This window comes from Sander lucioperca, chromosome 23 (assembly GCF_008315115.2).
Source record: "Sander lucioperca isolate FBNREF2018 chromosome 23, SLUC_FBN_1.2, whole genome shotgun sequence".
NCBI lineage: Eukaryota > Metazoa > Chordata > Actinopteri > Perciformes > Percidae > Sander > Sander lucioperca.
In genome coordinates this window covers 15,251,896-15,266,895 of record NC_050195.1, presented here as the reverse complement: position 1 = coordinate 15,266,895, position 15,000 = coordinate 15,251,896, and the positions used below count along the sequence as shown (strand labels likewise).

General features: G+C 37.7%; 2 protein-coding genes across 8 annotated transcripts in view; one reads left to right on the top strand and one right to left on the bottom strand.

Annotated features, from left to right (window-relative positions):
• chchd7 (coiled-coil-helix-coiled-coil-helix domain containing 7) overlaps positions 1-15,000 on the bottom strand; it is a 36,130-nt gene that overhangs the window by 9,118 nt on the left and 12,012 nt on the right. For 2 of the 7 annotated variants that reach the window (XM_035998033.1, XM_035998034.1), the window contains exons 2-3: positions 3,278-3,337; positions 1,647-1,745 (exon numbers count right to left, since the gene is read on the bottom strand). In XM_035998033.1, the coding sequence (XP_035853926.1) occupies positions 1,647-1,745; positions 3,278-3,331 (153 nt within the window). In that variant the 5' untranslated portion in view covers positions 3,332-3,337. Of the gene's footprint in view, positions 1-1,646; positions 1,746-3,277; positions 3,340-4,948; positions 4,997-5,611; positions 5,980-6,015; positions 6,079-15,000 lie in introns of those variants that run through there. The other 5 variants (XM_031307799.2, XM_031307798.2, XM_035998031.1 and 2 more) reach the window with 5 other exon arrangements.
• plag1 (pleiomorphic adenoma gene 1) overlaps positions 6,284-15,000 on the top strand; it is a 21,241-nt gene continuing 12,524 nt past the window's right edge. Inside the window, exon 1 of the mRNA XM_031307797.2 lies at positions 6,284-6,420. The gene's annotated coding sequence lies outside the window, so the exon portion shown is untranslated. The remainder of the gene's footprint in view (positions 6,421-15,000) is intronic.

Here is a 15,000-nt window from a genome sequence, read left to right as displayed (position 1 = left end):
AAAGGAAGGACAATCACAGAAGGGTCAACGTTGAGTCAGGATACTGTTTCGAAACATTTCAATTTCTTTTTCAAATGCTAAAAAAATTTAACAAAACACCCCAAATTCAATGAAAGTAGAGATCCGATCTTCTGTTGTACTTGTGAAGCACGATGTGTGGAATCATCCGTCCGTGTTATTTTTGGGTAATCAAAATGAGGTCGTTAAAAAGAAACCCATATTTCTGATATAGACATTTAGAAAACAGGTCAAATTTGACCCGAAGACAACACAAGGGTTAATGGACACATGTATTACAGTGGTAGAACAAGATGTGTGTTTAATTTGTGTCTCTGCGTATTCAGGGTATATAGGGTGCTGCTGGGACTGTGAAATGTATGGGACAGCATTCAGTTCAGACTTGAGGCGTGTTAAAAGGGGCTACAGAAATGTCCCAGGTGACTCTAGTTCTTATTCAGACATGTAAACTCATCATCACACCTATGTTACGAGGTACGTGTCTGAAAGAGGTTTAAAAGTCGAGATATCTCGGCCTCTGTTGCTTCAACTTTGACCACTCTTTCAAAAAATATGTCTCTCGTGAGTCCCACAACCTTAGGAAAATGCAATACTAAATAGCTGAGAGCTCCATTAAAAAAAAAGAAAAAAAATGTTTCCAATTGCTTGAAACTATTTTTTTCTCCTTTTTTTAATCAATTTTTCTATTGACTTTAGAGGATTTTCCTCTATTCTCTCCCTCTGTGCCCAGTTCTCTCCGTGTTGCAGAAGGCCTGTAGCAATTATTACATAATTGTCTAATTGTCAATTTTTTTAGATAATCGTGGTTTCTTTGTTTAAACCGCAATGAATTGCTAACATTAGCTAAGACCTTAAAGGAACACGCCGACTTATTGGGACTTTGTCTTATTCCCCGTATCCCCCAGAGTTAGATAAGTCCATACATATCCTTCTCATCTCCGTGCGTGTCGTAACTCTGTCTGATGCACCCAGTGCTAGCCTAGCCTAGCACAGATCCTGGACGTAACCGGCTCTAATTAGCCTACTGCTCCCAATAAGTGACAAAATAACGCCAACATTTTCCTATTTACATGTTGTGATTTGTAGAGTCACAGCGTGTACAAATAACAAGGTCACATGAGACACAGCCATCTTCTAACCGTATACATACTGGGAACTATATTCTCTGAAAGGCGAAGCACTGCTACTCTCTGCTCCTCACCACGGAGCTTCTCAGGTGCTGCAAGCAAGTCACTCCACCCAAGTAGCAGAAGTAGCAGTGCAAATAGGAACATGTTGGCGTTATTTTGTCACTTATTGGGAGCAGTAGGCTAGTTGGAACCGATTACCTTCAGGATCTGTGCTAGGCTAGGCTAGCGCTGGGTGCATCAGACAGTTACAACACGCACGGAGATGAGAAGGGTATGTATGACTTATCTAACTCTGGGATACGGTGAATAAGACAAAGTCCCAATGAGTTGGTGTGTGTTGTTGGCACTTGGCCAACAACATCCTGAGCTACATTCCACCACTGAAGAGGACTATGCCTTCCCTGCATCCAACGCTCATCTTTTTTTTAAGACCTGTGAATTCTTTTTCCCTACCCGTTCCTCAGTTTGTTCTCTTTGACGCTGGGATCAAACACTCACCCAGTATTTCCTACAGCTCTTATATCTTTGGAAGTAGGCCGAACACATGCTCTTATCGTAGTTGTAGGCATTCAAACACTTCTGGGAGGCATCACTTTCCTGAAAGAAAATAGAAGAAATTCGACAACAGAACAGGATTAGAAACTTTGGAGACACAATGACTGTGTTTCCATCCACTTGTCAATCAAATTATCTGGAAGAACATTCATGAGAATAAAGCCGGGGAGAGCGTGTCTCCATCCGACGGCTTTAAAGTGAATAAAAGCCTGTGATGACGTAATGACGTCACATGCTGTTTTGCAGTCACATTGGTATGTCGAATAGATTTGAGACATTTTAACCCTCTTTTTTTCTATATCAGAAAAAATAATTGCCAAAAAAAATAACGTGAATGGTTTCCGTACACAAGTAAAATGAATGATCAGTCCACCGCTTTCATTGATTTTTGGTGTTTAAATCAATTTTATAGCATTTAAAAAAAAAAAAAAAAAAAAAAAGATAAAAGAACATGAAAAAACAGAAAAAGCTTCAAAAACGTGGGGGGAAAAAACATAAAATAGTGCATAAAAAATCGTCAAAAAAAGTGACTAAAACATCCAGAGAAGATTAAAAGACGCCGGGAAAAGTGACAAAATCAGTGAAGAAAGGGACATAAACTTCGTGAAAAGCCACAAAAGTGTAGAAAAAAAAAAAGACCAAAACATGGAAAAACTTTTACATTTAACATTTTGACCCAGTAAAAAGTCGCATGGTCGACGGGAAGACAACACAAGGGTTAAGATGTTTCCATTCATTTTCCCACTGAATCACATGGCATCCAAGCTTACATCTGTAAACAAAGTGTGCTCGCCCACAGTACAAGTGATTAATACTGCACAAGTTGTAATAGTGCTTATGTGTCAGCTGATAGCGACACATAAAGCTAGAATAAGACAACAACGATAAATTATGGCACTTCTTAGGTTTTTGCTAACTAAAATAGCCATTGTTTTGCTATTGTAAATGACATTTAAAAAGTCTCTCATCTCCTTGGTCGTCCACTCATATCTGTCTTTGTTGATACCCGCCGTGTCTGCAAAGAAAGCGGAAATATGTGGCAGAAATGACCTAAAACCTGAGCGCCCATATATAGAGGTTTACTTCGCGACACAGCGGCCGCGGGTTTGACTCCAACCTGCGGTCCTTTGCTGCATGTCATTCCCCCTCTCTCTCCCCTTTCATGTCTTCATCTGTCCTGTCAATAAAGGCCTAAAAATGCCCCAAAAAATAATCTTTAAAATAAAGAAATTACCTAAAACTTGTTCTTCTTTGTTTTAACAGCAGGTTGCAACCATAAAATGACCTAAAACGTAAATCACAATTCATTATTTATTCCGCAAATAACGTTTCCGTCAGCGTTTATCGCATAAGCCGTGTACCGATTAAGTTAAACTCCAATGAGATCGTACGTACAAACTTTGTGTCAATATTCATGGAATTCAATCGAAATTTTACAGTTTACATAAGGCGTTTTTCATTGGATGTTACCTAATTCCCATAAAGACGTGTGGATGGCACCATGGCTACTGTCACATCCCAGCAGCAGGCAAACGTTTGACACAAGGCAGGATGTGACGAGTCGGTCAGCTTACCTCGATGCATGGGTTGATGTCCTGATTCCGAACCTTTCCTGCTTTTTTATCCATTTGGATCTGTGTAGAGATGGACAATACAAACAGGTTCAGTTTTTTGCACGAGGGTCATGGATTACTTCATTTGTGTGTGTGTGTGTGTGTGTGTGTGTGTGTGTGTTTATTACCAGTCATTCATCACATGTAACAGTAATGAATTAAACAGTGGAATGATACTGATGATTTTTCTACGGCTCAGTTCGTTTGAATATTTTAATACAATCTGCAGTTATTTGTGATGAAGGCTTCTTCTAAATGTGTGAACCAACTGTTTTATTGTAAATAAGCATTCTTAATGCATCATGTATTTTTAGAAGCTAGAGAAAGTGTTACTGAGCATCTAGTCTATATCAACAACGTTTCATTTCCGGGATTGCTCCGGTGCTGCCGAAAATTCCGCTGGATGTCCCTAATTTTCAGCTGGATGTCCGCTACCTTCCTCTGTCTCTGTGTTGGTGTTCTAACCTCCAGTGGATTTGTGAGGACTATGGTTAACTGCTCCTCAGATCTCTGCAATGAAGATTATTATTTTTATTTTTTTTTATTATTATTTATCAAAACTCTCATTAATAAAATAATAAGTGCAGAAAATGTACAAAAAATAAAAACATGACAAAACGATGGGAAAAGCAACAAAAAACGATGAAAAACAACATCAAAAACACCAGATGAAAACATCCAAAACGTCGGAAAAAGTGCCCAAAACATTACCAAAGTTAAACGATAATGTTGAAAAAAAGTGACCAAAATGTTGAAAAAAAAAAAAGGGGGGGGGGGGGGGGGGGGTCGGGGTTTCGCAGTTGCAGCCCCATGACTCTGGAACAAGTTACCCCCTGACATTCACACTACTACAGACGTAGCTCTCTTTCCATCCAAACTCCAAACTTATTGATTTAGAGTGGCTTTTAATAAGTAGTAGTGGTGTGACAATGTCCCTCTCCTCCTCCTGTTTCTATGTAACCTTTTCTGATTTGACTGTTTTCTATGTTTTTATTCTTTTTATTGTATGTTATGCTGTTTTATTCATGGTTCTTGATGTAAAGCACTATGGATACCTGCTGGTTGCTGTAATGAATTTGCTGAAATAATTGATTGATCATATTGAATTATCGCTCAGCCCTATGTGAGCCCATATTAATACAAACGTAAACAAATGTTTTTTTTGATAAGGATCCCTTATTTGGTTATTTAAGAGTTGCTAACAAGATATGTAGCGAGACATATTTTATATCACCATATATATTTCAGTTAAATGAGTAGCCTAAATAAAAAAAAAAATACATAAAAACAAAACATCTTATTAACCTGACCAAAACATATATCGTTTAGGGTCTAAGTCTGACTGAAAATGTCACTAATATAGGTCCCATTTCACCAGACTTGTCTTGCATTTTCAACTGCATGTCCATGCAAGAAATACTTGCAGCTAAAATTCTTCTATATACATTATTTTCATTATTTATTATCATTTATATCACAATACAAATTGTTTTTCAAAACTATTTTAAGCAATCTTCAGATATTGCATATTTGAGGCTATTTAATGAGTTTAAAAAAGGATAGGATAATTCAAACTTTACAAACTTTCAAAAGCTTTCAGAGAGCATTTAAATAAAGTTGTGTTTACTGTACCTTCTCCATTCTACCAGGCCCAAAGACAACACAGTACTGGCTGTGCAGCTCATGTATGGAGAGAAAACACATCACAATCTTTTCAATCTTTCGCAAAAAAAAATTTAAAAAATACACAGTTTCAAAACCAAACGTTATGATAGCCTACATTATGCATAATGTCTACTGGAGGTCAGAAGTTGTAGCCTACTAGTACACAAAGTCAATCTGACCTAGCTAAACTTTCAGCTTAGGTGTAAGCCTTTTGCTATCTCTGACCACATTGTGTTTTAGTGGAATAGAAAAGCTAAAATAGACCTGGAACCTAGCCTATTTGTTCTACTACTATTTAAACTAATAACTGAATTAGTTTGGTGTTAAATTGGTGTTAAATGTATGCCGAATTTAAAAGTGGCTCTTCCTTTTGTAGAAAATAGCCTACCTTTATTCGTATCGACCAGCAGTGTCAATTAAACACATTTTAATAAACACGTTAGTCAACTCTCCGATGATTTTTCAGTGGGATTGGTGTCCTCCACTAGGTTATATGTAGCCTACCGTTGTTGCATTGTAACACGTTGACCTTCATTGACAGGGACACTTTGGAACGGCTTTTCATTTAGCTGGAATGACTAACGTGACGGTGAATAGAGAGATACAGCTACACTTTAATAGGCTACCTACCTTTTTAAAACAGCCTACCAACTTGTATCCAGCGGTAGTCTAATGACTTGTGGATGCGCCCAATATCCACACCAGTGAAGACGGTCCAGTTTTTTGAAAATATGCTACCAAAATAACTGCTAATAATAGCTAATAAAAAGTAGCATGTGCTGTAATTTAGCCTATATCCCCTTGGAATGCTAGCGAGCGTCCTGCTTCAAAAGCTAGTGGACAGCTATACATTAGCATAGGCTACATGTGGCTAACGCTAACTAATAAAGCTACACAAGCCATAGGCTACAACCTCCCCGTCATGCTCAAGACAACTCCACTCTCGTTGTTGCAACAGCGCACCAGGAAAATCACCCGCACCGTCACCGACAACTGACAGCCACATCAGCCAACGGGAACCCCTGAAAACTAACCACGTAGAGTGACAATCCAATGAGCCAATAGGATTTCTTTGCTGTCATGTTCGTCTTCCTGTCGTTGTAAATTGTACTAAACCAAATTTAAACGATTGACAGTACATCTAGCAAGTCCAAAAAATTAGTTTTACTGAAACGGACTGTAACTGACATTGAAGTGAAAGTGGCAGCGCCTTACACAAATCAAAAAAGCACAAGTGGGCGGGACTTTGAATGGGCGGGGCTAACCCATAGTGCGGTTGCATCGCAGCGCATACACAATGGCTGCTCGAAAGAGGGGAAAGCAAACAATTTTCAGGCCCGCCGCGTCTAGCAAAAAATATGAGAAAAAAATTATTAAAAATTCGGAAAATAGTTGAAAGTGAAGAAAAACCCGACAGAAAGGATGTTAAAGCGACCGGGGTAAGTTTGATGTAAATTAAGTCCACGGTTATTCAGTTCTTGAATTAAAATATCGGGGTTATTTAAATTATGAGAGAGGGGTGAGCTGGGGAAAAAAGTTTGTGTTAATCAGTAGGCTACCCAGTTTGGGACCACAGAGAAAACCAGGGAAGGCACACGTTTTGGATTTTTATTTTTTTTTTGTAATGAAATAAAATAGTGTCACTGGTGATATTAGTGTCTAGGTGCATGTCCGCGAACATTAAAAGACCACGGGAGCCAGGAGAATAGGAAAAGTTGAGTAAAGTTGAACATAGCCTTCTCACTTTGTTTATTTTTTAATATAATAACAGTGCGATGACCACCGACAGCAACAGGCGCACTTGGATTCACCAATAATGTCCCTTTTCCTGCCATCTGCAATCACATGTATTTTTTTGCTATATAGCCTACACACACACACTTCATCATAAGCGTCAACATTGTCCTTATCGAGTCGCATCTCCTTTCCTAAAAGTAGCCTCTAACGCTAAATGCAGCCGTGCAGCGGCTATATGGCATTTGGTCATGCTTCACTTTGAGGCTATATGTGTGCTATAACGCATTTGTAACCCTCTGGAAGTAGCCCTATTGATCACGATGTCATAGGCTACTGATGACAGGTCGGCTATGAGCACGCTTGCAAGGCTAACACACAAGAAACTGCTTATCAATAAAGTAGCAAAAATGGAGGGAGAACTTAACAAACTATATGCAATGCTTAAGATGTGGTTTGAGGCAGACTGCATCCCAGCTTTGCCGCAGACATGATTCTTTTTTAAAAGACCCACAAGTGAACTTGTGTTGAGTGTGACTGCTGTGGCAGGTTGCACTGTGTGCACATTAGTAGCCTAATTCGGATTTACTAGTTCTGGGTCCTATAGCCTATAGCTGCTGCGGATGTTCCAGCGTGCAGGGTAAAGACAGCCCCTGTCATGTCACGTACTGAGCGTTAAACACAAGCTGCATGGCGGCTCTGAACGGTGGAACAGTTTGGAGATCAGAAGCATCTTGTAGCCAGTGTATCGGTATATTGTTAGAAAGCTGACATTGAATCCGTGTCTTTGAGAGGAAGTGCATGTGTTGTCTCAAGTCTGTGTTTCCACCTCTCCTATACCTTAAACCAGACCTAAAACTCTGATCTGATTTGGAATTATAGTCTAAAATTGTTCTGAAACTGCCATGGCATGATTTTGACTCTGGACTTTTATACAGAGAACTGGCTGCTGTTTGCATGTGTTCAGCTGTGGGTGGACATTTAAGTAAAAGTTCTAATACCACACTGTAAAAATACTCTAAAAGTCCTGCATTGAAAATGTCTGTGAGTAACCTATCATCAAGAAAATGTATGTATAGTATTGAAAGTAAAAGTACTCAATGCAGAAAAACTCACATTTTAGAAACTGGAAAAACAGTTGTGTGTTTAATCGTTAAAAATAAAACATCAAATTTTATAAACTACATGTGTTTTGTGTGCAAAAATCTTAATGTGTAAAGTAACTAGTAACTAAAGTTGTCAGATGAATGTAGTGGAGTAAAAAGTACAATATTTCTCTCTGAAATGTAGCGGAGTAGAAGTAGAAAGTGGCATGAAAAGAAAAGACTCAAGTAAAGTACAAGTACCTCAACATTTGAACTGAAGTACAGTACTGGAGTAAATGTACTTAGTTACATTCCACCCCTGTTTGTCTTCATCAATAGAAAACAATACAGTCCTGATAATACTAATGTAGGCTGAAGAAAAAGACAGAGAGTTACATAAGAAGAATGGTTCTTTCTTTGACTCAGATGTTAGCTGTTTGCTTCACATGGGACTTAAAATGCTGCTTTTAGTTGAGGCTATAAGATGTAGCCTAATTTCGATATATTCCATGTTAAAAAGTTATATAAAAACCACTTTATTAAACGGATATGACGAGGAAGAGAGATGATTGTGAAGTTGGGTTAGTGTATGGATTGTTATGAGGTGGTGGATTATGGAACTGGGTTGTTGACTTACTGAAAACGTTAATAAAATAAATAAAAGGGTTTGGTGCGTGTAAAAATTAGAGATGTATTTGTTGTGTATATTGGTTATCCTGTTGTAAAAATATATGATGTATAAAGGAATGAGTTGAAGTTGAATGGGGGGTGGGAAACATCACAAGCTTCGGCTTCATCCTGCTCCTTTTCGGACAGTTTTTGAAAATATGAATTGTAATAGTATTTTTAATGTTATTTGTAACACTGTATAGATATTGTTCTTTTTCCTTTGGTGTGTTGCCACGCACTTTTGTATTTTTATATTTTATTGCATAGTTATATATATATATATATATATATATATATATATATATATATATATATTTATTTTTGTTCGAAATAACAAAAAAAAATGAAAATGAAACGAAATGTTTGAAAAGATAGGGGGGGGGGGATCAACGTTGACATGTAAAAGCTGGGGAGGATGCAGTCTGTAGTCCTAATTCACTGCTCACCAATTCTCCTCCAAATGAAAGTTTTCAGACCTTAAAGGCTTCTTGAGCGTGCCGAGTTTCTTCATATCTGAACCTCCTTAACAAAACATCTGCATGGGAAATCAAGGTGTTCTGTATGAGCATCCTGAGATCACACAACTGTTTCATGTGCAATATAATCCTGCTGCTGTCAACTTGGGTTTCGAGCCGGGGGGGGAATCATTTGTTAAAGCTACATTGTGTAATAATGTCTCCCATCTAGCGGTGAAATTGTATATGACAACCAACTGAATATTACTTTCTAGCCCCTCCTCCTACGGTGGCCGAACTCAAAATGATCTCTTAATATCTCCATCGTTTCCACACAGCTGTTCTAGCCACTCCAATATTAACTTTGGTCTTGTTGCTTTGCCTGTCGCGTTGTCGTTTTAATTCTCTTTTTCGCTTCCCTGGCGAGTAATCTCCCCCTGGCATTCGTCACGGTGCCAATAGGTGTAAGAGGGCGAAATGCAGAGGTATGTCCCTCTTTGGCTAATGTATTTTAAAGATGGAGGCACTATATGGCGGCCGTCATTTGAGCGAGTCGCTCGTATGTATTCTGAATGATTCTGAATGTCAGATTCTACGCATGGAAGTAATTACACATGAATGAGCATATATTTGTGAAAAAACAAAGGTTTTTTTGCTAAGAATCAACTCAAAACATTACACAATGTAGGTTTTAACGTGTTTTCAGCTAAACCAAGTATACTCAAAGCACTTTTGTCTTGGAATTAATTTTTTATTTATTTTTATTTAACCTTTATTTAACCAGGAAAAGTCCCATTGAGTTACAGTAACTCTTCTCCCAGAGAGTCCTGGCCAAGACTGGCGGCAAAAAATATTAACTGTATTGTTGTAACTTTCAGTAAAGTACACATTAACTTTAAATTTCAACAACATCGTTTGAATTTGGAAAACTACTGAAGATTTGTTTCTGTTTCTAATGATAAATTAGTTGTAGAGTTAAGACAAGAAGCTAATGGAAGTGAGTAAAAATACAGAGTATTATTATTATTATAATTATTATTATCATCCTTAATGTTACTAAAAAAAAATTTTTAAAGATTATTTTTTGGGCATTTTAGGCCTTTATTGATAGGCTGCTGCGTCGAGGAGTAAACCTCTATAGATGGGCGCGTGCTCTACCAGGTGAGCTACCCAGGCGCCCGTGCAGTGACTTTTTATCAGTACAAAATATGAATCATAGAATGCAAATACGCGTGTTATAGTAACATTTTCTTTGAGATAATTTCAAGCGCTGATACGTCCTAATTATTGCAAAAATACTTGGATGTTGTCAATGTAGTTATATGCACTTATTTAGCTAATTTCGGTTATAAATCCATGAATCACATCAGAGACAAGTGTTCATCTAGTCACCTTAAAAAGTGAAAGGCTTGAGGGTTCATTCACCATGCTACTTGTCGTCCTCCCGGGTTAACCGGGGGTTTTTGAAGCTTTTTTTGGAGGTTTCTGTAGCTTTTTTTCTGCCCTTTTTTCCCACTACCTCCGGATATACCACTAACATCAACTTATTCCTATTATTTGTAAACTTTTTTTTTTTAAATTCAAGGTCAACACTATATGAAATTATACCTCATTTTGGAGTAAAAAAACAAAAGCTGAAATCAAGAATTATTTCGACAAGTAGTTACAATTGAGTGGATAATCCCAGACAGGTAGCACGGTGGCTCAGTGGTTAGCACTTCTGCTTCACAGCTAGAAGGTTCTGGGTTCGAATCCAGGTTGTTCCGGTCTGTGTGCAGTTTGCATGTTCTCCTGGTGTTTGCGTGGGTTTTTTCCCGACATGCATGCTTGGTAATTAGGACTACAGTTGAAAATTAGCCAACTGGCGCATTTACAGAAATGTTGATTAATGTGCATTGTCCTAATCAAATAAACTTCCAAACTAAACTGTCAAAGTTTAGTCAGGATACTGTTTAGAAACCATTCTATATTTTTTTTCAAATGGTGTTAACATTTAAGAAAACACCCCAAGTTCTATGAAAGTAGAGATCTGATCCTTATTTTTCCTTGAGAAGAGCATTGTATGGAACAACGCATGTTATTTTTAGGCAATTTGCTTGAAAGAAAACCCAAATTTTTGAATGTAGAAACTTTGAAAATGGGTCAAATTTGACCCGAGGACAACAGGAGGGTTAAGCCAAGGACCCCTCGGCTGAAAAGGATCAGGGATCCCTTTACTATATATAATGTATAAAATTGAGCTGCATATTAAACTGGGCCTACAATAACATGTAGGGCGGCCTAGAGCCTTTAGCTTTTTATGGAGCATACAATACTAAGCTATTTCAAATAATTGTTGACATATTCCAGCTTGTTCTCATGAACCAAACGTTTGAAAAGCTACGAAAAGATAAGCACTGATATCATACGAACCTGTTCATGAGAATGCGTTGCATATTCATATATTCATACTAGGGATCGACCGATACTGGCTTTTCAAGGCCGATAACGATACCGATTATTACTAGATAAAGAAACCGAACAACAGATATTTGGAACCGATATGCATTCACAGTGAAAATGAAAATCTGTAAGTCAAAATTAAGATTTTGGAATGGTACAAACACCAGCACAGACTTTTATTTAAATGCTTTACGCAGGCGCATGGTTAGGTAACCTGGTAGAGCACGTGCCCGTATGTAGAGGTTTACTCCTCCGACAACTTGTTGTTCAATAGAAGAAGCCATAAAGCCATAAATACAGTTTATTTAGTGTTACGTATTTCAAACTGATTGAAACTATGAAACTTTCCGCGCGTCTACCACACTGTTTAGCTTGTTATTGCCGGTGATTTTGCCGTCCATCATGGCGTCGTCACGTGGTCGTGGTCACGTGTTTGCAAAGGGTCAATACCACGCTAGAATGGCTTAAAACAAGGTAACCAAGGCATTCTTTCCACAAAGAATGTTACAGAGTCCGTGGTAGAACTTCAGACATTACCACAAAGTAATGAAATACATGTGGTAGGGCACCTGTAATTATCAAACAATAATTGGCTGGCCCCACTGCAGCAACTCTGAGGACCCCCTAGGGGTCCCGGACCCCCTGTTGAAGATCTCTGCTCTAACAACTCTCATGGTTTAAAAGTTACACACCATAATTTAATTGCAGTAATACATACATTTCAGCTCTTTCCACACTCACAATGAGGCAGTGTGCTGCATGGGTGATGCACTAAACACTGTGTACCAGTATAGATGTACGCTATGGGGGTTTGTCAAATTTGATGGATATCCTGTAAAAAGAGTTATCATGTCAACTTTTGTACTGACTGACAATTCCCCATGTGGAGAAGTTTTAGTCTTGCGTAATTGTTCAAGGTATTTGTACTTTACTTGAGTCTTTTCTTTTCATGCCACTTTCTACTTCTACTCCACTACATTTCAGAGAGAAATATTATACTTTTTACTCCACTACATTCATCTGACAGCTTTAATTACTAGTTACTTTACACATTAAGATTACTGCACACAAAACACATGTAGTTTATAAAATCTGATGTTTTATTCTAAAGTAAACTAGCCAACAATATAACGTCCTACAAGTCTAGCTGAGATGATTAGACCATTAAACACACAACTGGTTGGATCCTTTACACTTTCTACAATGGGAGGAGAGTTCTGCTTTGAGAACATTTACTTGTAAAACTTTAAGTACAAATTCCTGATGATACTTACATACTTTTACTTAAGTAACATTTTCAACGCAGGACTTTTACTTGTAACAGAGTATTTTTTTTTACAGTGTTGTATTTGTACTTTTACTGAAGTAAAGGATCTGAATACTTCTTCCACTGCTGGGCAGATTTGATCTGTTTATCTGCTGGATATCTCCTGTGTTTGTTCAGCACAGTTTCATCTATTTGTGTTTTATTGAATTAAATGTGTCTTTTTAAAACTTATTGGTTGGGTTAAATCAAGAGCTAAAATCCATCTCTGTTTGAAATAGCTGCATGATCAAATGTAATAAGCGAACTAATTTGTATGCATCTCTCCGCATATGGAATCCCAGATGTGGGTTAACAGGGGTTTCTAGACTGATACTAAAAACGAAGCTGATTGGGTCAGAATCTTCAGACTGTAGTGCGAGCTGGTTAACTGTAGAGGAGCTAAGGTGCAGGAGCTTTTTGGGAAAAAGTATTTTTTTATCCCTTGTGTTGTCTTGCTGTCGACTATGCAACTTGTTGTCCTCCCGGGTAAACACTGAAAATCAACCATTTTTTAGATACTTTTTTCATGTTTTTGACTTTTTTTATAAAGTTGTTGTTGCTATTTTTTTTTGGACGTTTTTGTTTCTTTTCCCCCAACGGATTCACCACTAACATAAATTTATTACCACTAGTTTTACACTTATTTTTGGAATTCATGGACAACAAAACCTCATACCTTATATGAAATTATGGCCTACCTAATTTTTTAGTTTTTTGGTAGGATTGTGAAGATCCAGGATTTAGCCAAAAAATTTGAACATCAACAACTTCTCAGTCCCTCTCCCCTTTCTGCTAAAGCCCAAAACGGTCTCCTAAGCCCCTCCCCCCACAAGGGAGAATGAATGTGTGTGCATGAGCAGTGATTGACAAGCAGTTAGACACCCCCTGGCCCTGATTGGTGCATTTGAACAGTTAGACACCCCCAAATTTCTCATGTAGAAACTTTGACAACTTTGACAACTTTTCAACAGGAGGGTTATATAAGGGAGGTGCATGGAAGTGGTTTTGGCTATGGGGGTATTACAGATTTTGTATAAAGCACCGCTGGCAGACATTTTTAAAATGGGAGGATGTAGTGGTCAGTGTTGTAGTGTGTCCCAGTGGCGTGCCCACTCCCACCGGTCTGTCATGGAGGCCTCCATGTGCTCATCTCCTGCCTACAGTACCTGCTGCAGGGTTTACCTGGGAGACCCTGCACAGGGATAGAAGATCAATTCTACTACTTCTTCTAAAAAGCAGAAAACACATGTTATGTTCTTCTTTACAAATTAAATAAATGTCAGACTGACTGACTGACATGTAATGTCATTCTTTTTTTAGAAATGTCTCATGATATGTTGTCTCTAGAAGTGTATTATTCAACTTTTGTTTTTGTCAAAGAAGGAAAAGATAAATCACAATACTTATCGGATCGCAATACTTCAAGAATCACAATAAATGAAAAATTGCAATACAAATCCAATTGGCAGCTATGTATTGTAAAAGAATCAAATTAGGACTGCAGCTATTGATTCTTTTAGTAATCGAGTATTCTACCGATTATTCCATTAATTAATCTAGTAATTGGATAAGAAATACTTTTGTTTTATTGAAGAGCAATAATATACAATAGTTTGGTTTAATTTTCGGAAAAAGCAACATTTTTATTGCCTACATTCACTGAAAAAAAAAAAAAACTTGGATCAACTTAAAAAAATTGAAGTAATCAATCACACGAAATAGTTGACATTGACTCAAAGTAAATAATTTAATTTAGTTTAACCTGAAAAGTTTAACTCCAAGCAACCACTTTTTAAAGGTTGGGTCAAAGTAATTATTTATACATCCGAGTAAATTAATTATTTTAGGTTGTCTCAAATAAAAAACTAACAGTGGTGATTATTTCAAACGTATAGTAAATCAAATTTGAAAAAACTGATTTTAATACATTTTGATCAATGACTACTCAGAACACTTTCCTTTAGAACACATTTATATTTATTGTTTAATAAATTGATAACATTGAACATCTGTTTCAAACGTATGAAGAGAACCAGTCTGCTTCAGCTGAACACCCGAAACGAGACTATTGATGTCATCAGAAGATAAATCATGGAGCTGTGAATAGTAGCACAACTCCTAAGACATCATGCAGTTCCCATGGTGAATTTACCGGGACATACATTTTATAATTCAGGTGTGAGCCTTACGGTAGAGATCCATATGTCCGACACGACTGAAGCGTGGTGTCGCGACGTCATACATCCATGGTTGATGCGCCACGCCCCTGACCGGCAGCTGATTGGACGAACACGTGTCGTGGGTTTGGCTTCTCGAGAATTTCAACAG